Here is a 27,105-nt window from a genome sequence, read left to right as displayed (position 1 = left end):
TAAGCCCGGCTAACAAGCGCGGCCTCCGCACTGGAGCCCGGCTTGGCCGACGCTCGTCGTGGCTCTCGTTAGGGGCCTTCCTGGCCGCGCCGCGAGACGCCTCGTCAACTGCTGAGGAGACGCCGGCGTCTTCCCCTCCCCCTCCCCGCTTGTCTCGTGAGCCCAGATCAGCGCCGGGTGGCGCCCAGCACTCCCCACTTCCTGCCCGCAAGCATCTGCCTCTCGTCGCCGGGTTTATCCCCTCCCTCGTCTCGCGACCGACGGATCTCCGGTCGTTACCATCGCTGAGTGCTTCACGCGGCATGTGCTCTGGGGAGGTAATCCCCACAAACAGCAACACATTTTTACAAACTCAAGCTTATTTATCATCAGTTTTAAAACAACACAAGATGCAACTAAATAATAATATTTTCAAAGACATGCTGTTTGTCTTTTTTTTTTCTTTTTTCGTATTTAAGTTTAATAATAATGGTTGTTGCACTTTTATAGGGCTGTTATAACCACCGTGATAAAACATGAGTTATAGTATACTGTATATTGTTACACGAGTTTTATAGCTATTTCTAAAGTATTTGGTGTAAGGGCTAGATATTTTCAGCGCAATGCAATAGTTAGTATTAACTGACATTTCCCCATGACATGTATTTTTTTTTTTTTTAAATCAAATCATTACCGTACGTCAAAAGACTTTTTTCCCCCTCCCTCAAATTTTGCTGTCCTATTTTTTGCACCTCGAGTTATCCCGCCTCTCAGAAACTGCGCTCTGAGCAAATGTTCGGTTGAACCTTTTGTAAATCGTTGCCTGGCTTTAAAGCGAGTTCACTCGCCTTACGAGTTCCCTGGACTCACCATAATAATAATAATTGTAGATGCCACATCTCGCGTTCTATCTCGGTGCCAAGCCAGTAGACTCCGCAGTTCTTAATTTCGTGGCTGCGTTCTCGTGTTCAACCTGGTCTGTCGGACCAAGGACAAGGTTATGACACAGAAAGACTTTTAGGGCTGGCGACAGGCCCTCCGAGACTACAGTGTGCGGGTTTCAGAACGGCGTGACATTAGCCCAGACCCATTGCTCACGCGTAATGAGTCACGAATGAGATCGGACGCAAACGATTGCACTTCGCTACAACTTCTGAGCCTTTATTACCTTGTCGCGCACTCTTTCGCCGAGGACTCCGCCCGCCAAATGCAAGTCTCGTGCGCTTCCAGACGCCCTGTCGTGTTCTCCTCCCCGGCGGAGGTACAAGAGGGCGTGTGCGATGGGAGTGGGGGGAGGGGGAGGCAAGTGGAACATGTGCGGTAGCTGGCGGGAGATCATGTCGTGTGCCGCGGGCGTGATGGGCTGAGGTCGTGCCGTGCCGATCAGGCGTGGCGATAGCGTGGCCTCCCCTGCGCCTGCGCCTGCGCGACGATAGCCCTAATGGACGGCACTCGAGCGCAGGCGCCGCGTCTGTCGAGCTGCGGCCAGTCGGCGATTACGCCATTGCCCCAGCACCTCCGGCGCGCGTGGCCAGGCCATCGGGCCTTTATAGCTCAGTACACGTGATAGGATTGAAACTTCTTTGGCAATTCAAACCTCGACTCGTAGGTATATCGTATATGGTAAATCAGGAGAGAGAGAGAGAGAGAGAAAGAGAGACAGAGAGTGAGACAGAGAGGGAGACAGAGAGAGAAACAGAGAGGGAGACATAGAGAGAGAGAGACAGAGAAAGACAGACAGAGAGAGATAGAGAGAGAAACAGAGAGAGAGGAGACAATTTTCTAAAAACAACACAGCGTGGGGTTTCTTCGCTTTCGTTTCTTTTTCAAGTATTTAAAAATCCTAACTTTTTTTTGTGTTCACTAGGTTTTTGATTTAAAAATAAATAAATAAACGTGATTTAACAAAATTATCACTTCAAAATAACAGCCCTGGATATAAATAATTATTGATCAATCAATAATTAATTATAAATATAAATGATTCCCACTGTTGAAATACTCACACAATGAAGAAAAACTGTGCATGTTACTATTTCTTCAAACAATTCTGACATTTGGAACACGCCAAATCTCAGAACGGCGCGGTTTAGGTGGGGAAATATGCGTAAGTGTTCTTACCCGAAAGGGCAGACACGCGAGGGCAAACGACTGTGCCACACGCATGCGAATACTGATTTTTTCCGCTGCAAATGTATTATTATTCACGGCAAATTGATTACAATTCGATTTGCTTACACGATTGTTTGTTTATTTAATTAATGTTCTTCGTGAAATACAAATAACTTTAAGTTTTTATGTAATAACGTAGTTTATAAAAATGTACTTAAACTCATATTAATACTTTATACCTTATGTACTTTTATATACTTAAATAATTTAATACGCTCTTTGCAGTGAAACACTTTAAATAGCTCATTAAAGTATTTATACGTATGTGTTCTATTTGTAAAATAATTAGCCTAAATAATTAAAAATGCTACCCAAAGACACTATTCCACGCGGACGAAGTCGCGGGCACAGCTAGTAGGCTATATCCCTATTTAGTATTGTTCAAATATCCACCACATCTAGGTGTCGAATGTAAATGAGATTTTATGGTTCGGTAGGACCGCGAACATTGAAGTCATAGTCACTGATAATTCAATTTACAGAGGCGGAAGTAGTTACCTCTCCCCCTCTACTACCAATGCATAAAATACAAACAAAATTAATTATATCCTTGCGATCGCCTCTATATGTATGTATGTATGTATCCATACGCACACGCGTGTGATGACAGAATGAGTTCAATACTGCGTTGCACTAGCAGTTTAATTTCTTGATAAGTTTTAATTATTAACCAAAATGGGAATTTATTTATTTATTATTTAGGAAGTGTCAGTTCGAGTGTAGTAGGGAATTAATGAAGTAGTATAATTCATGTATACTTCAGGGTATCTTTATCACCATGACAACAAAGTTACATAAGTAATCGTGATTGCAGTCAAGCCTTTTAATTTTAGTTTTAAGCTCAGTTTGATTTTTGCCATCCGGATTTAGGTAACGTGGAAATCGAACGTAAACAAATAAAAATTTTTTGTAACTTTTCGGGAAGAGCATGCTTTTCGAGCCCTGTAAATGGATCTAAATTCGGAAAATATTTAAGGTTACGTGCCTGATTTAGTGCCTTTACAGTCCTGCGTTTCGTGCATTGCGTTACAGATATATTGAAAACTTTTGAATTCTTTGTGTAGGAAAAAAATTAAACTATGACATTTATTGTTTTTTAGATTTGTTGTCCGTTATAACCTACAGGTCCGACCTCAACATTTTTTTTATTGAAAACATTTTATGAAGCCTTTTTGATGGTCGAAAACGTAAGTTTATTGAGCAAGTCAGTATTACATTTAATCATTGTAGTATTTACAAATCACATAGCGAAAAAATAACACGATTAAAAGAATGACATTAAGAAACTGGGATATACTTATGTGTTACAAAATAATATTTAGGCCTACATACATTGCAAAAGATAACCAGGTGCAGCATTTTTACATTAAGTTTGTAAAGCTCCTTTAGATCATTTTAATATATACATATTTTTGTAATTTAATACTTGGCTGATACTTCAAAGTATATATATATATATATAAATATATATACACGAAAGAACTAAAACAGTTCAGATGCGTTATTGATAACTAATGGTTTCTGTAAACAGTTGCATGTGGGATATCTGGAGCAGTGAGTTTTAGGCGGGCCACAAGAAGCAACACAGTAGCAGCACAGTAGCGGCACAGTAGCGGCACAGTAGCAGCACAGGAGCAGCACAGTAGCGGCACAGTAGCGGCACAGTAGCGGCACAGTAGCAGCACAGCAGCGCAAGCCCGCCTGGGAGGAGCTAGCCAGGGTTGAGCAGGGCGGCGAGATAGTGGTCGCAAGGCCGCGGTGCCCTGCTCGCTTATCTGCGGGGTCGCCGCCGGCTGATGTATGCCTCACCTCTTGGCCCGTGGCCGCAGATGAGGCGGGCTAGATACTCTCTCTCCCCCCCCCCACCTACCGCGCGTCTGCATCGCCCGCTCGCATAGTCTGTGACATGTCACTCGCCACACTTCTCCGCGGTATCCTTCTGCCGCTCTTGTCAGTAAACAAACATCACTGGTTGCTCTGCAAGTGACGTGGGTTAGTGGGTACCCCCTAGGGCCATCGAGAGCTGGTAAGTTGGTCAGACTCTCTCCCTATTATTTAATGCTTAAACCCCACGTTTTAAAATAAACTGGCTGTGCATAAGATAAAGTCCTAGTTTAATTGGTATATTATAACAGTTTAATTTAGACTATTTACAATAAATCATTAATAAAATAGAAGGTAAAGTGACCTAGTTTTTCTTTCAAATAATCAACATGTGCACCTTTAGTTATACGGCACACATCCAACCTAAAGTCCCATTCTTCCCACACGTTGGTAAACAATTCCGGAGTAATGGAAGTAATAGCCCCTTCAGTTCTGTGTCTCAACTCTGGAAAAACAATTAGTTAGCGGAGGAATGTAGACACGATATTTTATAAATCCCCAAAGGGAAAAAAAAATTCGCACGGCGTTATGTCAGGTGAACGTGGAGGCCAGCGAAAAAGAGCTATGTCGTCTCGACCATTTACGACCTATCTAACGGCCAGGGTCTTCCGAAGTTCAGCCACTCTTGTAAAAAGAGATTCCAATGGGGAGGGGCTCCATCCTGTTGCCAAATAAAGTTTACAAGTTCACCCTCTACTAATTACGCTCCGGAGTCGCCATTTTGCGTAGGTGGCTCTACAAGCGAGAAAAAGCAGTACTCGCGCATGCTCTTATCTAAAACTGTTTGAGTTACTTTGTGACCTTGAACTAATGCTTACAGTTGATAATATTTTAAAATTAATAACTGAGGCATTCTTTTATGGACATGTACTGTAAACGTTACTGTGGCCATAAAGTCCCGCCTACACCATTTCGAACCTGTGAGCGTTCCGTGACCTTATCCTAATGTGAATTACGTCACATTGTCGCACGGAAAACTGCCCTGACTACAATTGCGATGTCCGATACCACTGATTTATAAAGCATAGTCACCAGAGTGCAGTAAATATATATAGAGCCAGATTAAATTTTTTGATTGTTTTTGTTTATTGTTTTCATGCATTCGAAATAACGAGCACGCATCTGTTTTGAATATTCATTTAACTTATGAATACTGTGGGAGTTCAGTAATATTTAGTTATTCGTTAAGGCAAAAGTAAATGCTAACAGATGAATTCTAATCACACTGCCAAGAGATGAAATTGTGTGTTCGGCCTTCTCGGCTTCCTGTTCCTACCACAGTCCGTTATTTTGTTTAATTTTTTTAATGGGAACAGGAAACAGCAAATATCACGAGTGTTATTATTCTTCTATGCTACCAAAGGACACGGCTTCGGACAAAAAGTTGAAGTCGACCAATGTATTCGTACCAGGGAGATTCGGATCATCGCCCACACCACCCACGACGTCAGAGGGTCACGTGGACCAATCAGCGATCAGTGCCCGTAGGATACAATTAAGGACATCGCAATTGTAGACAGGCCGTAACTGTAAACGTAATTCGTTTGTGTATGTGTGTGGCATTACTTATAAGGGTTACTTTGAATTCTATCTTGTAATTTTTGTCCCATGTATTAAAAAAAATCTGGAGACTAAACTGCCCCCTCCCTCTCTACGGCCCTGGGTACCATTGGTGCTGCTCTTGAGAACTGTATAACTGGAGACGAGTGACATGCCTCAACTATACCGGCGGCCGGTCGCGGGTTCGAGTCCAGCGCTCCGGCGGCACCCCTCACCACTGAGCTACGTCCCCGTCACGCTGAGACGCACACTTCTGTTCCTGCCAAGAGAATGTCGATGTCTGGTTGCCCGAAAAAATGTTTTCATCAGCTAAAATGTAGCAAAATATTAATTTATAAATATAAATTATCATTAGGGACCGGAAAAATTCGCGGGTTCAATGACATGTAGGATGAACTCCATAGTTCTACGTACACTCGGTCAAACGCCATCCACTCATTGGCTGCTGTCTTGTGAGACGTCTCAATGTAGCAGCCTGTGATTCGATAAAGCTTTGGTTGAGTGTTTCTCATTGGTTCAGAGTGATCCAGGTGAGTTGTGAGCCAATAGCAGAGGCAGCACTGAGGTATAACTATTTGTATTTTAGCCTATCGCGAAATGAATTCGCGAATTTTTCCGGTCTCTAATTATCATTTACTTTTTAATACGTACTTTGTATGATTGTTGCAATGGGGAAGATTGGCTTAAGTCCAACATAGCGTATTATTGTCAGAATATGTGTTAATTATGTACATACGTAATTATTAGCAACATCAGAGCCCCTCTGTTGTGAGTTTTACGAATATTATTTAATATTGCCTTTTTTGCTATAACTCCTGCTGCTTGAGTACTCATGAAACAGATTCTAGGGTGCAAAGCGCATTGAAAAAATAATTATATATCTTTCATGGTGATTGTAAATTAAAGACGGTATGTGTGCACGGTAGTTACTTATTTTCGCTGCCAGTGATGTTTGTAACCGCCGAAAAATTATCAAAATTTAATAACTATAGATTTATTTTATGTTTTTATGCTATAGAAATTTTTATATTACCTTTATTTTATGTTTGGTTTGTTAAAAATATTATTGTATATATTGTGTTGTGTTATTTAATATTTGAAAGGTAGCTAACTTAAAAGCCGAGTCAAATTAAAAAAAATTGTCATATAAACATTTAAATGCACTTAAATAGTCTCAAATCCACTTGTCTAAAATTCCACTTGGACTGAAAGGCATCGATGCAGTAAAATCAATCCGTTCCATCTTTTTAAATGTAGAAATTGCTGTATTTTTGAAAAATAAAAGCTAGTAATTTTAACATTTCCTGTGTGCGTGTTTATCTCAGTCTTAACGTTAACCTTGTGTTAGAATATTATATTTTGCCGTATTTACCTAATTTTTTGTTCGCTTTTAGGGCTTGGTTGGAATACACCTATCTGGCCATTACTTTTTGCGAGTATGAAATTCCATTCGGACCGTAAGCCGTCGTGAAATGAGAGTAAACTTTGCATAGGGATCGAAGTGATAGCATCCCATCCCGCCATTCATTCAATTCCGCGGTATCAAACATGTTTGCAGTGGGCGTTACCGTGGAAGGCACCCTGTGATCCAACTGGTAGGAGGATAATGGAAAAAAAAAAAAAAAAAATTCTCTCAAATCTGTGCGTAAATAAAATATTTTTCATGTTTGCTATATAAAAAAAAAGCAGGACAGCTAATCCAACACACGATGGATTTAACGATGAATTTAATAAACAATGCAAATTCAGCTATCTACGTTCTAAATAAAAATTTTAACAATGAAAATTGTTCCAATGAACTTAAATTTACTTTTGAATAAACGAAAATTAGTGATGGAAAAAATAAAATTTTAATTAACTATTAACATAATCATTACTCATAAAAAATATTCGAATGTAACTCAACAACCACCTACGCGTTAAAAAAAATGTCAGTAGCTGCAGCGAATAAAGTTGAAACTTTGAATTTATTTTTTATTAATAAAACTGAGACATCGAAAAAAAAACAGGAAACTTGCCCTGGTGTTTATTTGCTGCCAACGAGGCAGTCACGACTTACTAGTTACTAAACTTTGTGCGAGAAGGGGGAGGGATACAAATAAATAGTGCAGCGGTTTGACCCCAAGGGCAGCTACGCACCCGGTCAAACAGGGCAGCTACGCACCCGGTGCCACGAGAGGTGGAAGGCTGGCTTGCAGGGTGCGCTTAACAGAAGGATTCATGCGCTGGCCGCGAGGAGTTTTCTTTTCATCGGGTTTGTCATGCAAATTGGCACTCGCCGCCCCCTCACCAAACCCACCGCCATTCGATTTCTCGATTCATCGCGATGGGTCCCCGGGGAGCGCCACCTCTTCTCTCTCTCTCTCTCTCTCTCTCTTCCTCTCTCTCCCCCTCTCTCCCCACTCCCCCCCCCCCCCCCATCTTTTTCTTCTCAGCCGTCGGAAATGAGAACTGCTCGCGCCGGCCCCGACTGTCACAAAGCTCGGGGCGCCGACCAATCCCAGCTCGCCCGCCCCGGGGGGGGGGGGGGGGATGTTTCTTTTGTACTTTCTATTTGCCGGCGCGCATCGTCCGAACGCAAATATCACGTACTAACCAGTTATTTAGTATTTTTATTTTAGATGTTTCGAATAATTGTTTGCTAGCATGAGTTTAACTGCAGTTGTTTACTTAACGGTTAATTCAAAAAAGAACAGTAGAGGAGTTCGTCAGAAGTTACGTCGTCTTTTTGTGCATAACCTCGTGACTAGCACTCAAAACGATATCTTGTTATTTTATATTGTGTGCCGATTACTAACCTTTTAAGGAATAATTATTATGCTTCCCTTTAACTTTGTTTTAAATTAATTCCTAATGTATTTTTTTTCCATTATTAGTTGCTTGATATCCTAGACAGGCCACTCTGTGCAATATTGTGCATTATTGTGATTTTTGTTGGATGGCTGTTTTGTTTTGGCGAAAATAATTTGGAACCAATTTTAAATCTGTCAAGTACTCTAAAAAAACTCCAAAGTAAAAGTGCACATTTTTTTAAAAATCGCAATAAACGGATATGAGGCTGCAATCTGTTGATATTGACAAACACAAATAAGTTTCAGAAAAATATAAGCCATTTGTTTGTATTAAAAGTTTTTGAAATTTCTTTCATATTTTCACGTTAAAATAAATTTCTTACCTAAAATAGTAGGTATGTGTTGTAGTGGAGAAAAATGTAGGCTGTATGTTCTCCAAGTAAATATAAACTGCTGTTTAGAAGTTAAATGTTTCAGACTAAAATTGAAAAATTAATTTTTTAGCTAAGGATTTTTTTTCACTGATTAATATGGTTTATTTTCCACACATTTAGTGATTCATGGAAATAAATATTATTTTCAGTGTTGTTCGCCGATTTGCCAGTCTACGGACTGTGGTTGGATGCATCATTCTACCTTCACCTATTGTGAGTTATTCTTATCTGTATAAGTTCTGCGACCGTCATCTGATGTAATCTAATTAGCATATTCCAGTGTTCATCTGATCTTACAGCTCCCAGCACTCTGTCCCGTTTCTTCCACGGCTCGCTAAGCTAATTAACCGTAGCTGTCTTAAAATGTTTGCTACTTTCCCCATTGTAAAATTTACCGACAAATGATGATTTGTAATTTGCATTCTGTTCTTCCAACTTAACATCTAAATTAACTTAATTTTATGTTTTTTTTTTCTTTCGGGAATTTATATTTTGAGATTTTATACATCGCCTACATGGCTAAACAATACTGTGCTAGCACCGCTCTAGTACAATATATATTTTTTCGGTATTGGCTTAAAATTATGACTAAAATATCTAAATTTAGGAAATTTTTACTAATTTTGGAAGAAAATATATAAACCGGATACCCTCCAATTTTATTGTAATTAGTTTCATTTGAAAAGAGATAGTGTTTAACTTTATGATTCTTCTCATCCCATCGTAGAATCTGTACCTAGAGACCAGCAGAAGCATTTTGAAGATAAATAAATGTGTTTAACTTTTAATCTCAATTTCAGCTGCAGAGTGACCCAAAGTAGGTGGTTTCATAGCAGGAAGGCTCTAAAGAGTGTGGGTTTCGTCAGTCTAAACCTAATTCTCATCTGCTTGTTGTTTGTGGCAGACGTAAACTGGTGTAGGGGAGGCAGCAAGACAAGCGAATAGTATGCAGAAGACAGCCGTCCTGTGCAAACCCTTCACTTGTCTCGATGCCTTCCCTACACCAATAAAGTTGCCTTAACATATCAGTAGGAAGGAGCTATAGTGCGACAAGGAACAATAGAGCCTTCTCGGACATTGACATTGGTGTCTGCGCAAGTTCTTTTGCTAGTTGTCGCATTAGAAGCTTCTTTTCAACCCGTTACTGCAGGTGAGGACTGTGAGGATGTCGCCACACTATTAGTTTCTGCCGTTGCAGCTCCAACTTACGCAGCGATTTTTGGCGGGATATTCTTTCCACTGCTTTTATTAGAGTGCACAGTGCAGGTCTCTCAAGGACGCACTAAGTAAATGTATCAAAATCGAATATGTAAACAATTTATTTTGAAGAAATCATCGAGTACAAACTGGCAACCTTTTAAGTTCAACTGCGTAGTGTGACATCGGCCCTCGTGGTCAGGCAGCTAGGTGTGCTGCACATGTTCGCCAGCGGACTGTTCTTCCCAAAACTCCTATAAAACTGACATCAGTACCCATGGTGCGCGTGTGTGTGAGACAGATATCGATGGTACGCAGTTTCGTGTAAGTCGCAGAGCTTGTTGTAAATACTACTATTATTGGCTATTTTTTTTATTTTTGTGAAATAAATTTAATGCATATAGTTCCAAATGTTCAAATATGGAGAGTGTAATAGATGCATATTGGTAGTGCTGGCAAAATTAAGAAGTGTGATGATATGAATAAATAGTGAACCGCCGAATTATACTCGTCACACCTGATTTTTATATTTTGACACTCCTCATTAATAAATGCTATATCTGTGTGTTTTCTGGAAACCCAGATACTGCTATACGTTTTTTTATTAATTTTTTAAAGTGCAGATTTGCATTTGTCGTACTGAATTACAAATATGGATTATGTTTTAAAGATACACAATACACTAACGTATAATTAGATATGGAAGATAAAAAAAACCACACTTAATGCAGTATAGGCAGCCTTTTGACATCATCGCTTTACAAAATGAATACAAATTAAGTAAAAGCTCAACAATTGTTTAGTCAAAAATTCGCATTGACGTTTTATGGAACATCCCAAACATGGGGGACAGATGTGAGACACACTACTTTTAAGTTGAATTTGGCGCAATTGTTTTAAAGTTACAAAATATTCTGATTAGTTGGAATGCACTATAAATATTGGAATACTGAGGGTGTGCTGTGCTGAATTGATGCAAAAGGAAGTAATACATCAAGTTTTTATTTGCAGTCATGCATCGATTCGATTTTAAAGAGAAAAAACTATTTTTCTCCCAAGAACGGCATATAGATAGTACAGTAAAATACATCTTATGCCGCCGAATGTTTTATCCATTGTACCAATTTCATTGTATGTGTCAGTAGATGAGTTTTCGTATCTAATTTAGGAGAGCATGAACTAACTGGCTTCTCCAAAGGTCATCACACAGTGAAAAAAAGAAAGAAAGATTCCTTTAAGGTTATTTTTAGTTACTGACATATTTACCTACATTTTAATGATACTTATTGTTTCGTTCTGTAATTATTAGTTTTACTTTGTCCATATAGATTAGTTTTTTAGAGGCTTTTACGTCGCGCGGTAATGTGCAAAGGCTTAAAGTGACTTGTTCTCGGAGACTCTCTATCCATCTAGACCTAGAGCTAGAGACTAGTTGATAGTATTCCAAATAATTTGCACGTCGTATTGCTCGAGGAAAAGTAAATAATTGAGAGCATCCAAATAGTAATCAGTTAAAAATATCTTGTCAAATTATTCCTGTAACAAGTTGAAATCGTTCGATAATCATGAAAATGCTTAACCTTTTTATTATTATTATTATTTTGACTGAACGCTACTAGGAATATATATGTTCCCATCATTTAAAGGGCGAATTTTTTTTTAGATGTTATTAAACTCCCCGGAGGTACAGTGGAAAACTAATTTTCGTGAATATTGTGACAGTTATACTTGAAATACTTTCAGAGTTTTTTTTTTTTTTTTTTTGCTGACTGCAGACGTTCTAAGTTAACTTCTGAGGGGTCGACGTGGAGACTTGGAGACCTCACATTGCTCGCGCCGTCTAGCGCTGTGAAGTTCGGCGGGCGTTGGTCTGGCTTGGGGGACGACGTCGCTGTCATTAGCGACGACGAGGGATGCTGCTGACCTGTCGGAACCCGACACAACCCGCTGCCACGACCCCGCCGGAGGGTGGCCTAGCGCCGCGGGCACCGCTGCCTCCACCTGTGTTTCCGGCAGGGAAGGAAGAGAGGTCGATGGCCGCGAGTCTCCGCCCCCGCCCCCCTCCCCCACTCCTCTCCCCGCCGTCGGGCGCGTGCGCCGCACATGCACGCCGCGCTTCCGCTGCCGGCCGCGTTTCCGACCCCTCCGACCCCTCTGGCTCACACCCCTGCCTCCCGTATCCCTTCATCTCTGTAGCGTTGGCATATGGCCAGCCTGGTTGGTTCTTTAAGGGATATCCATTTAAATTGATCACAATAGCTTTCTTGAATTTTATGTTTTGTCTCAAAATTTTTCAATAAAGCGTTTATTAAATGAAATCTTATAGCGGTAACTATGATCACTTACTTAATCCTTTACAACTCGAAAATTACGTCTTGTAAATACTTTCTGGTGATAAAATGTACGCCTCAACAACAAATGGATGATAGCAAATCGGAATATCGGAACAATTTACAAGAAAAGCCCTTCATAAGAAAATGAAATAATCAACTTAGCATGTGTGACCGAGACTTAAAGGGCCCGTCTGGTCAGGTGTGCGTGCCTGCGTGCGTGCGTGCGTGCGTGTGCGTGTGTGTGTGTGTGTGTGTGTGTGTGTGTGTGTGTGTGTGTGCGCGCGCGCTCGTGGATTAGGCGGGATGATAAGAGCGACTCTCGCTTGTGCTTCTAGCGTGAAATCGCCTCTAAGCACAAAGCTGTGAACTGGCACGCAGTCTTCTCGTCGTCCATAGGACAACTGTGACTGTAACATTAAATGGAATAGAAATGAAGGAAAAGGTGAAATTCAAGTACCGTAACTGCTTTCAAGAATCTGTGCAGGTTATTTTACGTCTAAAAATTACCCTGAAAACACGCCTTTTAGACATTTCAACACTTCTAAAAATACAGTTTAAAAATGTAATCTGAATTCAGAAGTACTTTTCGGCCTTCAGCGAATTCTTAAATGTTTTTCGTAAACAGATCCCTCTCGAATAGCTTGTAGTTTGAAATCGCGTTGTTTTTCTTGACGCTCTGCTCACCGTATGCGTGCCCGGGTAGACGGGGCCTTAAGAGCAAAATATAAACGCTATGCATAATTTATTGTTTCAAGCTGTAACATAGGTATATTATTTTTTAAATAAAAAACTCAAGCACATCATCTGATGTAGAAGGCAAGGATGACTTCAACTAGTGATACACCAACATGTCACTCTTTTATAGCCTCAGTATATCTATTTTTGTGTTCTTTGTGCCTTAATAGCCGTAATAGTAAAAGCGTTATTTGACATTTTCTATCAGAAAAATAAAATAAAATTTGAATCAACTTAACCCTTAAGTGGGCAGCAGAAACGATAGATGTCTTGACATCGTGCTAAAAATTGATTGTTATATTCGTGACATTTGATTCATGTTATTTTTCTTTCATGTTCATTCTTGTAGGATCTGTGTGGTATCGTAGTAGCGGATGTAAATTTATAATAATTTTCACGGTATTAACGCATGCGTTTAAGTTATTTATCTCCCGACAACAGGTCTCATACTGACCAGCCGTTTTGAATTCGGATTATGGTGGCGAAATTAGTAAAAACTAATATAAGAAATATAAAACAAGGTTGTTCGTCTTTTAAATATATAACTTGTAATTAAAATTGACTCTCTAGTATAAGAAAAACTATTTTTGCATTGTTATGTGTTGAATTTATTTTCTTTATGATTTATAGAGATAGTTAAGATGTATGGAATTTACCTTGCTTTTTTATAATAATTGTTTTGTCACGCGCAGCTGGTTAAAGCGATGGCTTGTCAATGGTATACGAAGTCGTAAGAATGCTCTCAATATTCTTTTCGGGATCCAACAAAGGATTTTTTTTTTTTTTTTAGAGCAGGACACATAATAAGGTATTCTGTACCAGATTTTAATTACACGCTGTGAACTTAGTTCGCCATAGAGCTTCGTAATTATTATTCATTCCTCTTTTATTCTCAGCTCATTTTAAAAGAGGAGAATTCTTTTAATGCGCGTTTTTATGTGGTTTCTTATTGTCACCGGGTCACAAAATATTAGATTTTGTAAGTATTCGCTTTGTTGGTAATTTTTGACTTGTTCATTCAGTAAAAGTAGTTTGTTTGAGATCCTGTTTGTATCTCCAACTGAATCGATAACTTGTCTCTCCGCTCAGATGCCATTTAACTTGTTATACTAATAATATGGTTTTAAATAGTTTAGTTTTTTCATAGAAACTAAAAAAAAAAACCTCCAGCAACTTTTTAGGCTCTTGTTAAAAATCGCGAAATCCAAGATAAAAAATACAACGGCCGCATCCTACCTTAATCAAACGATCATGCAATTCTTACCTTATTGTTCTTCTGTTGTGTGTCACTTGACTAAAATATTTTACTCCTCTTTCATTTCCCGACAGCCAACTCGTATTCTGGTTTCCTACGAGTTAAATTTCAGTATATTAGTAGTATTACATCTCAATACATATTTAACTGTACAATTACAGAAAATCAATAGAAGTTCACTGTAAATTTGCCAAAATGTTTTGCAGTGGTTTTCTACTATCATTCTTAGTACAATTTTATTAAAAAAATATATATTTTTACTTGTAACGGCAATAGCATTATGATAATATTTATTAAGAGACTCTTGATAATGTGCTTCGTAATTGTGTTATTGGTATGCATTTACGTACATGATTCACGTTAAGTGAACAAATTGCGTTTGGCAAAGTCAAATATGAAAATGTCTGTTGACGAAGAAGGCTTACAGTGATCATTTAGGCGGTTCCCAAGTATGTACAGAAGCACTAAGTCTAACATGCTGTTATATTTGAACCTTAAGCGAAATTATAGGATTTGTAACCAACTCTGATTGTTGAGCGTGTTGATGGAGATACCAGCCGCCCCTACGGGGCGAAGTGAGGTTCACATGTTTTGTTGAAAGCACGCGATGGGTCGAAAATGGTTCAAATGATGAGATTTTCTTATACGCTTTCCTTCACGTTACCGAGACATGCATGCGGTGTCTTCTTCCCTGTATTCTCCCCATCTTCTGAGTTTTGGATGGTAAGGGAGTTGATGATTGGCTGTGTCCCGAATGGCCTCGTGTTTTGAGTGGGAGTGTTGTGTCCGGTGCCTCGTTAAGATGTACCGGTACTTGGAGAACGGCCAGAGAATGGGCAGGGAGGGGTCGTGCAGGGCAGGAGCCAAGGACGCTTGCGATCGAACCCCGAAAGGGCGAAGGTTGGTACACACGATCGGCTTAATTGACACTTGAAACTGCGCTGCCCCTGAGGGCGCTGCCCGAGGTCTCTGTTGGTCGAGCGGCCTCGCCAGGTAAATGGCCCTTAGTTCCAGTTCATTCCGCTCCGGTTGCAGAACCACACGTAGGTGCAAGCGTCCGGCGCTCAGGATCTTGTGTTTAAGAGGCCTGCCCAGCCAGGCACACATACGATGCGCAGAACCTCAGCAGAAACCATGCGATTGGAAAACTACTCTAGATATCCAAGTGGTGTTTGTTTACATATTTCGTTTTTAAACTGTATTTTAGGAGAGTGAACAGGGTTTTCAGAATAATTTATTAGGCATGAATCTCTCTGTAAAGATTCTTCAAAACACCCAAGGAACTTGCATTACAACTTTATTTTCATTTCTCCGCCATCTAATGTTATGGTAACCACTCATATTATCACAGTTGCCCTATGCACGACGAGAAGATTCGCGCGAAAATTCAGAGACTTGCGCTTAGAGGCGATACCGCGCTAGAAGCACCAGCGAGCGTCGCACTTAACATTCCGCCTCGCTAACACAGATACACCCATAACTAAGCGGATGCCTTAAATGGTGAGGGATGACTCAGTGTTATTAATCGCACGGTTCTCGCTGAAGTGCTGGAGGATCGATTCGTACAGATCTGGATATTTTTGAAGTTACACTTCTTTAAGCGCGTAGTTAAAAAAATGATGTTACCGGGATTGTGATAATCTTACGTCTTCGGTGTAAATAGGCGTAAATAATTATTTGCATTTATTCATGTCGTATTTTTGTTGGGAGCACTTGGTAATAACTTAAAATAATATATTTATTTTGTTTGAATGCATAATAATCTCAGTCAATGGAATAAACGGTGAAATCATAAATTATTGAATTTTTATTTAGCCTAAGATTACTATGTTTTACATGGACCTTTCAGACGAAGAAGTTAAATTTTATGGCCACAATCTTTCTGGACGTATTAATATGTATTACCTTATTCATTACGGTCTTGAAGTTGCATGTATCTTTCTGCAGCCGTGTCTGGATTGTTTTGTGTGACCCAGAATGAATGTCCCATGCATACACAACCCATGAAAGAGGTGAGGTACGTGACGAGATTACCATCGACAGAAGGGTAATTACCAACCGCAGCCCGCTCCTGTGGGTCACTCAGATAAGAAGCCACAAAGACCTAGAGGGCATGTTTTCTAATGGCTTGCCTCGTCAGCCCTTACTGTTGGAAACAGTCAAGTTAGCGGTTAATGGTTCGGTTTCCGTGTAACTTCGGAAAGGGTGGGGGGGGGGGGGGGTGAGATTGGACTTTTCGTTTAACTGTTAACATCCATCGTCTTTTCCTCGCTTCCGTCTGAAATGTCGACTACTTGCTGTGATGATTATTATCGGCATTGTGTGTTTTTCTTATTCATAAGCAGAGTGCTCGGTATGGATGTGAAACTCGAAATAGTTGCCGGAGAATTTCAGGGACTCGTGTTGTTTATCATAAACATATAGGCCCAACTAACGATAGCCGTCTTCATTTGCACCCATCGTACACGTTTAGGTATATACGATTACATATCATTGACGTTATTACTATATACACATACAATTTAAGAAAACGTCATAAAATTACCACAGAAAATTAGAGGAAATCACTGTTTCTAAGGACGTGTCACTTACGGGGGAAACAAAAACCTATTCGATCCTTTTAATTATTCAAAAGACAAAACTCCCCCGGAACTGGGAAGCATTTCAAACTCGTCCACGTGGAACATGTTAACGCGAGAACTAAACAAGCAAGAAAGATGTTCTTGGCTTACGCGCTGTTCATGAAGGGTTATTGGCGAACTGGAAGGGAGATTGGCAATCCCCGATACGTTTGCGAGTGGTCGTCCCGATTCCAGTCTTCCAAAAGAAGTGGGTTCGTGACTTTAAATTAGTCTGATAGGGGCCGCCATCTAACTGCCAGCGGTCTGGCTTCGCTGAAGACCTCAATCTTTGCTTTATCGTTTGTGAAAAAAAAAGTGTAAATGATCGCCAACAAGGTTAAATGTTATGTGATTTTGAATCTTATTCTTTAAAAACTTTTTGACGTCTATATTCAAGTTTATTTATACATGTTATGTTCCCGTATGTATAACGATGTCAGGTTGCTTGTAAGCTTCCATTGTCGCTGGCAGGGAGTGTCTGAGGAAGGTTTAGTAGTCTCCTGGCCGTATTCATGGGAGTGTTTGTGAGGTTTTGTTACCGTATGTATAATTTATGTACATTATAAGTATTACTTTTTATTATTTAATAAATAATTAAAATTTAAAAAATATATTAAAATTCAGTATATTGATTTTTATTATTAATTTTAATTTATCTTGATTATTTTACTAAATTAAATAATTACGTTGATACACGTGTTTATATTATTATTGAACACTGAGCATTTGTTTAATTTGTTTAGATTCATACTTTACCAACCGCATTTATAATGTCACTCCACTCTTTTTATTATTTTATTTTTGTTAATTATTTGCTTCCAAAATCAAAGTTAGTGTGTATTGCGCCAAGTAAATATAACTTCTAACGCGCATCTTGAATTTTGGTGTCGTTTTCTTTAGTATTCAATGACCTCGCTGACGAAGATACGTTGAAAATAACTCCAGCTTTAGAAGCTTGAGTATGAAGTGTCAGCACGTGGGCTTGACTGCGCAGGTGAACTTGGTGTCGGTGTTTTAGAGACGAGTGCAGAGTTATTGCCCGCGGTCGGGCGGGTGCCGGCTCATGAGCTGTGAAGTGTGTTCTCCCGAAGGACGTTACTGCAGAGGAGGGCAACGGGGAATCTCGCGCCCCCTTCCTTTTCTTCATCACAGCGGCATTTCCCCTCCTCCTCTCGAACTCTCTTCCCCCCTTCCCATCATCTTCCGGCTCGCAGCGTGGCGTCTGCCGGAAGCGACGCCGGGCTCCGGGTTCCTGTTTTGCCGTCCGCTTTTCCCGCTGCAATATTAATCCCGAGCAGCGGGTGTCGCGTTCTCGTAGTTGTCTCCCCCCCCCTTCCCCCCTTTCTCAATCCTACACTCGGTCGCGCTCTTCATTCATCTCCGATGCGATGCTCATGCAGACAATCAACCCCCCGTCGCGATTTTCCTCGCCACACCCCTCTATCTCTCTTTTTCCTTTTGCACAAGAACTTGGAACAGGCGGTGCGGAATTTTGTTCCACGGTCAGTTCACCTTTGGGAAATAACTTTAACTGCATATCATTTTACGTTGCCGGTGTTTTGTTGTATGCCATGCAACTGCCAGAAAATCTTAAAAAAAAAAAAAAAAAAAAAAAAAAAAAATCTTTGTTTGAGTTCATAATCGGAATTAAAATGTTTTAATCCGTAGCAAATTTACTTGATATTATTTTTATGCTGATAAAACAGAGTCGGTGCAACGAAATGGCTGATACCCATATGTGTGTTACTGATTCCAATCCTTGTATAAAATGTATCCTCGGGGAAAATGCCTTAGAATAATTGGAATTGATGCACTAGTGCCATGTTTGCGTGTCAGTGCCATTCCCTGTTCTCAGTACGCCATTCCCTGTTCTCAGTACAATATCGTGTTTGATATTTAGAGGCACGGAAATGTTGCTGATTCGTAGAGAACGGAAAAATTCGCGGGTTCATTTCATGATATGCTATAATCCAAACAACTGTATCTTTATATTGCTTCTGTGATTGACTCACAGTTTATCTGAAGGACTTTCAGCCAATGAAAAACCTCCAACCAAAAAAGTATTGAATCGCAAGCGTCCCAGTTGACAGGTATCACGAGTCATTAGCCAATGAGCAGGAGACATTTTCCTGAGTGTGTAGGGGATTGTGGAATTTATCCTAGAGGTCATCGAAATCGCGAATTTTTCCAGTCTCTACTGATACGTTTGGTGGAAAGGCAGAATTCAAATCCTTGTACTCGTGCATGTGTTGATGACTGGCCCGCAGTTATTTGGACACGTACTTCTACGACCGTGAGCCGACCGTGCCCAGCTAAGCTAACGAGGTAGTGCCAGTCAGTCTCGCTAAGAAATCAGCCAATGGGAAAGCTAACGCTGGTAGGAAACACAAAAAGCTTTGAATTCTAGCCTGACTCCAGACGAATTCGCGAAATTTCGGGATCTTTATTAATTACACTAGTTAGTTGTAAGGCGCTTGTTGAATGTGATTATTATAACAAACCGTTTAATTTAATATACACGAAGTATTTGTTAAAAATTATATTTTAATATCGTACAAATGAAAATTATTTCTGATACCTTTATGTATGAAATTATTAAAAAAAAAATGACAAAAAATGTTTTTAATGAAGAACCATTGTGAAAAAACTACATTGCGTGTTAATTGTCTCTGGTCATTCAATAATCTTCCTTGCTGTGGATTCGATTCAATATACACCAGGTTGGCAACCATATTGGCAGTGCGATTCGTGTAAAGTTGTTCAATTGAACAGGGTTCGCAACAACACTAGCAAGCTATACAATTTAAATGTGCCTTACATCTATTCGCGATCAATTTAATCCTATCATTAGCGCTGACAATTGGACACAACAGTGGTTGGTAGATTCATATTTGCAAGTGGAGGCCAACAACTTGAATTATACTTAAACAGATATACGTGGCCAAAACGTGGCAAACTAAGCCACGGATCGCTACTTTATCACTGAAAATTGCTGAAACTATCGACCTCTTCAAAGTATGACGCTATGCCCCCATGAATATCATCTTTGCGCCACGGACTCGGTTGCAATGTTAGGAGGAGCAGGTTAGCAAAGAGCAGTAAAGATGTTCCACTGTAAGCGCATGAAAACAAAATTCATACAGCGTTACAGAGTCAGTTAGTGAGTCAGTTATGAGCGTATTTATATCATGTATTTACTAGGAGGTTGTAATGCGCCTGTTGAAAAGTGAATATAACAAACAGTTTAATTTAATAAACACAACATATTTATTAAAAATAAAATTTATTTTAATATTGTGCAAATGAAAATAATTTTTTATATACATGAAATGATTAAAAATTATATATAACGTGCATCTGAGCTTCATACTGATAATATTAGCAGCAATATTTAGTGACCACAAAATAAGAAAATAATATAAAAATTCAAAATGTGTAACTACAAAAAAAAAAAAACTTTTGAGCATACAAACATATAGGTATATATGAAATACAAAAATACCAATTTTTTAATAAAATTATAAAATTCAAAGAAATAAGCATATTTTAAAAATATAACAAACAGTTTAATTTAGTATACAGGACATATTTATTAAAAATAAAATTTATTTTAATATTGTGCAAATGAAAATAATTTTTTATATACATGAAATGATTAAAAATTATATATAACGTGCATCTGAGATTTATACTGATAATATTAGCAGCAATATTTAGTGACCACAAAATAAGAAAATAATATAAAAATTCAAAATGTGTAACTACAAACAAAAACTTTTGAGCATACAAACATATAGGTACCTATACATGGAAGACAAAAACACCAATGTTTTTATAAAATTATAAAATTCAAAGAAATAAGCATATTTAAAAAATAAAAACAATTATTTTTTAAGTACAGCATTCATTATATCAAGATTATATTTAATGAAGCAAACTTCGATTTTCAAAAATAAAAAATATATCACGGTTTTGTGTTCAGAGCTAAAGTTTCTGAGATATTGCATTTTTAGTAATTATAAGCATAGTTGAAAAAATGATGCATACAACAAACACTTTAATAATTAAGGCGTGTTCCACTTATGTAGCTGTAGTTTTAAATGTTACTCTATTGTTACACTTAATTTTCTTTTTTAAACACGTCTGTTTGGCGCTGCAGAGTCAGCGTAACTGCATAGAGGATCTGTTGACTAAAGTGACCGGGACAGTCGGTAGCGTCAGTTGGTTGGACGCAGCTACAGTCTGATGGAGCGCGTCTGGAGCGCGAGATCGCCGGCCGTTGGAGTCCGAGGGAGAACTCCCCGCCGTTGTCACGCCCGCCGGGGTCCCCTGCGAGGCTTCGATCCGCGGACCAGCGCTTCTCTTTGTATTGTACTCAACACCAACACCAAGAAGTAAACATTGAGCGCATCAGCAACCAGCAACCTTATACCCTGTAACCCTCCAGCTGTTTGCTGGATAAGTTGTGTAGCTACTTATTCACAGTAAAATTTTTTTTTGTACTTTTACAAGGAAAGTCCTTGGAAACTCACTTGCCAACGAAATCACTTATCAAACTGCAAGGCAGTGATTTGTGATTTTACAACTGAGTCTCCAAGGATTTTCCTTGTAAAAGTACAATTTTTTTTACAGTTTACGTAGAAAAACATCCGAAAAAAAGAGCTACTCTTGTTAAGTGACCAAACATTGAAAAAAAAATCCCTTTCAAAAGCACGTATTCATTTATAGAAAGACGTAAGCGACGGGGTTCTCAATATCATAGTGGTTTGTGAACCACTTGTGCTCATATGGATTGAAGCTAAGCCGTAGATATGCGTTTAGGTGGTGGTAAAGGCATGTGCAGATTATTATCTTACTTCTATGGGATTGAAGCACTGTGGTTCTCCAGGAATCTACTGAGTTCCAGCTATGGTTATGTCTTCTGCCAGGCTATCCAAGAGGTTTTGAACCTGATAAAGGTGTGTTTCAGGGTGGCCACTCACCGGGAAAACCGGGAAAACCGGGATTTATAAGGGAAATCACGTTGATCGGGAATTATCAGGGAAATGTCAGGGAATTTTGTTTTAAAACCGGGAATATTTTTGTGTCATGTATATTTCCGCAGAGCTGCCAACCATTACGGATTTTCCGTAATTATTACGGCTTCAACACGGAATTACGGAACATCGCTGGTTTATTACGGAAACGAGGCTTTGTGCTGCATGGTAACGAAAAAAAAATTCAGTTTCTGATGTGCGTGTTTCGTGAACGTAGTTCGAATACATCACGTGATTGCGCAGATAACGGAACTAATAAATGTGCGCATGTACTGTCGAAATAAGTAGATTAATTCTTGTGTTTTGTAATATAAATTGTATGGTATTACGTCCTTTGTACGATACAACTAGTACATATTCTCGGACTTATCGTTTGTTAGCTACTTACATCACGATAATTTTTGTACGGTACTTTGGCTAACCTGTGTTGTTTTATTTACTTTCTTGAAAGCCATTTTTTTCATCAATGTGTTTTTGTCGTGTCTACAGATGTGAAACCTTTTTATGTTGTTCGATAGTGTTGTGTTCTTCAGTACCCGTTGTAGAAATGAAGCGTGTGACAGAACAATGTGTATCTGGGGCAAAAAAAGAGAACGTTATTCTTCAGAACTTTTTACCAAACTATTCAAAAGAATGGCCATGCTTGTCATTTTAAAATGTTTTGGAACGCCACGCGTTTTGTAATGTATGCACGTGTGACTTTTCGATTTCACATGGTGGAAGGGATGACTGTAGACGGCATATTGAATCAAAGAAACATGCAGAACATTTTAAAGCCGTGACGAGCAATAAATCTATATCGTCGTTTTTCGCTACATCTGAAGAAACGAAAGTAACGAACGCAGAGTTATTGTTTACAAGTTTTCTGGTAGAACACAATTTACCGATAGCAGTAGCCGATCATTCCGGTAATTTGTATAGAGCTATGTTTCCGGACTCAAAAATTGCACAGAAATACAGCTGTGCGAGAACAAAAACATCATAAAAGTATGCAATAATTTCATCAATGTTTTGTTATTACGTTGTCACGTTAAACTATCGTCCGCAAATCGACTTTACAGGCAACCAATTTTTTGTACTTTTACAAGGAAAGTCCTTGGAAACTCACTTGCCAACGAAATCACTTATCAAACTGCAAGGCAGTGATTTGTGATTTTACAACTGAGTCTCCAAGGATTTTCATTGTAAAAGTACAATTTTTTTACAGTGTACGTAGAAAAACATCCGAAAAAAAGAGCTACTCTTGTTAAGTGACCAAACACCGAAACCCCCCCCCCCCCCCTTCAAAAGCATGGCTTTCTGTCTCATGTATTCATTTATAGAAAGACGTAAGCGACGGGGTTCTCAATATCATAGTGGTTTGTGAACCACTTGTGCTCATATGGATTGAAGCTAAGCCGTAGATATGCGTTTAGGTGGCGGTAAAGGCATGTGCAGATTACTATCTTACTTCTATGGGATTGAAGCACTGTGACTCTCCAGGAATCTACTGAGTTCCAGCTATGGTTATGTCTACTGCCAGGCTATCCAGGAGGTTTTGAACCTGATGAAGGTGTGTTTAGAAGGAAGTGTCTCCTCCTTCGTTGGGGTAATTAAGGCATTTACCCACGTGCGAAATCAATTCGGCCGGGAATCGAAACCGGATCACCTTGGTGGGATGCGAGTGATCTGACCACACTACCAGCGCGGCATCTTGGATTTATGACTTCTTTGTTTCGTATTGCGGTACGGCTTCTGTATTACTATATATATTTTTTTTAGCTTGAAAGTTTGCAGGAACTAGCTTAGGACACTTGTTTAAGTCATCATTCGTGTGTAGGTGTAATTATTATGATAGCTGTAATCGCCCGCGTGATTAAATGCAATTTATTTTCCAGGTCATTTAAATTAATTTATTGGACATACATAATTGCTGATTCACACTGGTCTTCACAGAAAAACCTCAAGAATGGACAACAGAGATGGATATATAAACACACGGAGACCCAAGTCAAAATAAGCTTATATTAAATGATTTTAGTTTGATGATTTTGTAAACAGCATTGTTGTATGTCTATGAAATGACTAAAACAATCTTCCCCATTGTAAGAATCATCTAAAGAACATAACCTTCCTGATGTGCGAGACTTAAGTCTATTTAAATATCAGAATTCAACAAGGTATAAAGCGCGAGGAAGATGCAGCGAATGCCTTGTGATGCCAAAAATTAGGATAAGTAAAAATAAACTTCGAGAAGGCGAGAGTAATTTCCCGTAAGGTAGTAAGTTGTATCGTAAATTATTTTGCAGCTAATATTTCGTTTGTTTGAACGCGATTTTTTTAAAATAAATTCATAATATACCTATACTATTTGTCTATAAAAATAATTTTCTACTATACAACTCTTTATTTAATGGTGTGTATGGACTTCAAGGCAACGTTTTCTGTCCCAGCATCCACTGAAAGCATTAAATCATGTGGAATACAGTTTTGGATTAACCATTCGTGTGTAGCATTCGTCCTAATTCATTAAATTCATCAACTAATTCATTCATTAAATCATCAACAAATAGGTTTTTCCAAAACCATAGAAACCTTATTATTTCAGGGTTTTGGGAAAACCAATTTTTATTCATTTAACGTTGTACTAAAAATAACGAACTTTTAAGACGAAGGCTCCATACGAACGTTTAATCCAAAAAATGTATACCACATGCTAGGACTGACATAAAAAATCGAACCTATGTTCACAAAAACATTAAATAAAGATTTTGTTTCGTATAAAATTTTTTTATAAACAATATAATATGGTTATATATCGAATTTATTTAAAATCATGCGCAGAACCACGAAATAACATAATCAAATGAAATTATAATACCACCCACTTGAGGCGCGAGCTGTCGGGCTGCACCTGCTGCGCCACCGCGGCCAAGTCCCTGAGTCACGGCTGAAGACCGCGCCCGGCACCGTGAATCACCGGCGCTTCTCCGTCCCCGCCGTGTCCGCGGGGCCTGGCTGCTGCTTCCTCTGTCCTGTCCGTCCTCTCTGTCCTCTCTCTGTCCTCTGTGTCCTCTCCGTCCTCTGTCTGTGTCGTCTGTGTCCTCTCCGTCCCCTCCGTCCCCTCCGTCCCCTCCGTCCCCTCTGACCCCTCTGACCTCTCTGTCCTCTGTGTCTTCTGTGTTCTCTCGATCGTCTCTGTCGTCTCTGTCCTCTCTGACACTTCTGACTTCTCTGACTTCTCTGACTTCTGTGTCCTCTCCGTCCTCTCTCTGTCCTGTCTGTCCTCTGTTCTCTCTGTCGTCTCTGTCCTCTGTGTCCTCTCCGAACTCTCCGACCTCTCCGACCTCTCCGACCTCTCTGACCTTTCTGTCGCCTCTGTCGTCTCTGTCGTCTCTGTCGTCTCTGTCGTCTCTGTCGTCTCTGTCATCTTTCTGTCCTGTCTGTCCTCTGTCGTCCCTGTCCTCTCTGACCTCCGTGTCCCCTTTGTCCTCTTTTTCCTCTCCGTCCTCTGTGTCGTCTGTGTCCTCTCCGTCCCCTCCGTCCCCTCTGTCCCCTCTGTCCCCTCTGTCCCCTCTGTCGTCTCTGTCGTCTCTGTCCCCTCTGTCGTCTCTGTCCCCTCTGTCCCCTCTGTCGTCTCTGTCCCCTCTGTCGTCTCTGTCCCCTCTGTCGTCTCTGTCCCCTCTGTCGTCTCTGTACCCTCTGTCGTCTCTGTCCCCTCTGTCGTCTCTGTCCCCTCTGTCGTCTCTGTCCCCTCTGTCGTCTCTGTCCCCTCTGACCCCTCTGTCCCCTCTGTCCCCTCTGACCTCTCTGTCCTCTGTGTCCTCTGTGTTCTCTCGATCGTCTCTGTCGTATCTGTCCTCTCTGACACCTCTGACACCTCTGACACCTCTGACACCACTGACTTCTCTGTCCTCTGTATCCTCTGTGTCCTCTGTGTCCTGTCTGTCCTCGCGGTCGTCAGGTGTATGCATGGAGCATTGACGGAGTGATTGGGTGGAAGGGAAGCTAGAATACCCCGAGAATAGTCAGCTGGCTCGCGGCAACAGTCGCCGCACGCGTGAAACATGGTTGGTCCGGTAATCAGATTCGCAGGTGAAATACACTTTAAGTGCTTTCACTACATACTGCTTTCTGATGTCTACTTATTTGTGTCTTATTTTGTCTGACTAACTTTCCTTTGGTTCGCGTGTTTTTACCGTGTTTCTTCCGTACCTGAAAACAACGGGGAGATATGACGTCACTAGGATTGTCGTCCTTATCGATCGCATTAGAGACGCATGACGGTGCAGCGATGGCAGAGTACTAATAAGGATACGGATCTCACTCAAGGAGGAAATTGGAATTTTGTATAAACATGGAACGTAAGAGAAAAAAATTACTTCGGTAGTGGCTTAAGGGCGAGAGGTACCGAAAAATGTTATTTTCTACATTTAACAGTTTTAAAATAATAACTTGCTGTAGATTGTGTTGGAATTTTTTTTCCGTGAAGGCATTACACATATGACGTAGACTGAAGTCTTTCGCGGCTATTGTCTAATAAACTAACATTCTCTCGATTTTGAGCCGTGTCGGAAGCGGTAAGTTGTACTGACGTTTCATTCTACATTGCAGCAAGATCTCCGATCACTTAACATGCCTGCTGCAATGCAGAGAGAAACGCCGATTTAATTTACCATTTCGACGTGCTTCAACTCTGAATGCCAAGACAAATTGATTTCTCATAGATTTAACTGAAATCTTGAAATCCACAGTGATTCGCTTCAAATCAAAAATATAATCTTGTAAAATCATTGAATTTTAGTAGGCTAGTTAATACATGTTTGTAAGAACGACCACATTTGTAGTATTTTCGATAGTCACTCGTTAGATTCAGAGAAATTCTACTGATGTGTATGTACTTGTTGCCTCAACTAAAGAAAATTTTCTATAATAAAAAATGAAACAAAATATGCAAAATCCAAAATTTCCTCTTTTAGTGTGTATTTTAAAAGCCCTGGCATCTGCCCTTGAAAATAAAATTCACTTTAACAATGGAACACATTTATAAATTACAGCCAAAAAACAACCTAAACCGCCGACAGTCGAACTAAGGACCTTTGGGCAGCTGCCGTTACTTCAACAGCCT

At 39.8% G+C, this 27,105-nt stretch overlaps 2 protein-coding genes across 8 annotated transcripts in view; one reads left to right on the top strand and one right to left on the bottom strand.

The window, feature by feature from the left end:
* LOC134530490 (myocyte-specific enhancer factor 2) overlaps nucleotides 1-27,105 on the top strand; it is a 141,013-nt gene that overhangs the window by 13,518 nt on the left and 100,390 nt on the right. The gene's annotated exons all lie outside the window — the stretch shown is intronic.
* LOC134531263 (uncharacterized) lies at nucleotides 10-25,951 on the bottom strand. Its single transcript, XM_063366954.1, has 4 exons — nucleotides 24,926-25,951; nucleotides 11,845-12,139; nucleotides 1,148-1,395; nucleotides 10-201 (listed from the first exon to the last, which is right to left on the bottom strand). Exons 1-4 carry the CDS (start codon nucleotides 25,949-25,951, stop codon nucleotides 10-12), a joined length of 1,761 nt encoding a protein of 586 aa, XP_063223024.1.

The sequence above is a fragment of the Bacillus rossius genome, chromosome 3 (assembly GCF_032445375.1).
Source record: "Bacillus rossius redtenbacheri isolate Brsri chromosome 3, Brsri_v3, whole genome shotgun sequence".
In the NCBI taxonomy this organism is placed as follows: domain Eukaryota; kingdom Metazoa; phylum Arthropoda; class Insecta; order Phasmatodea; family Bacillidae; genus Bacillus; species Bacillus rossius.
This window is presented reverse-complemented; position numbering and strand designations above follow the sequence as displayed.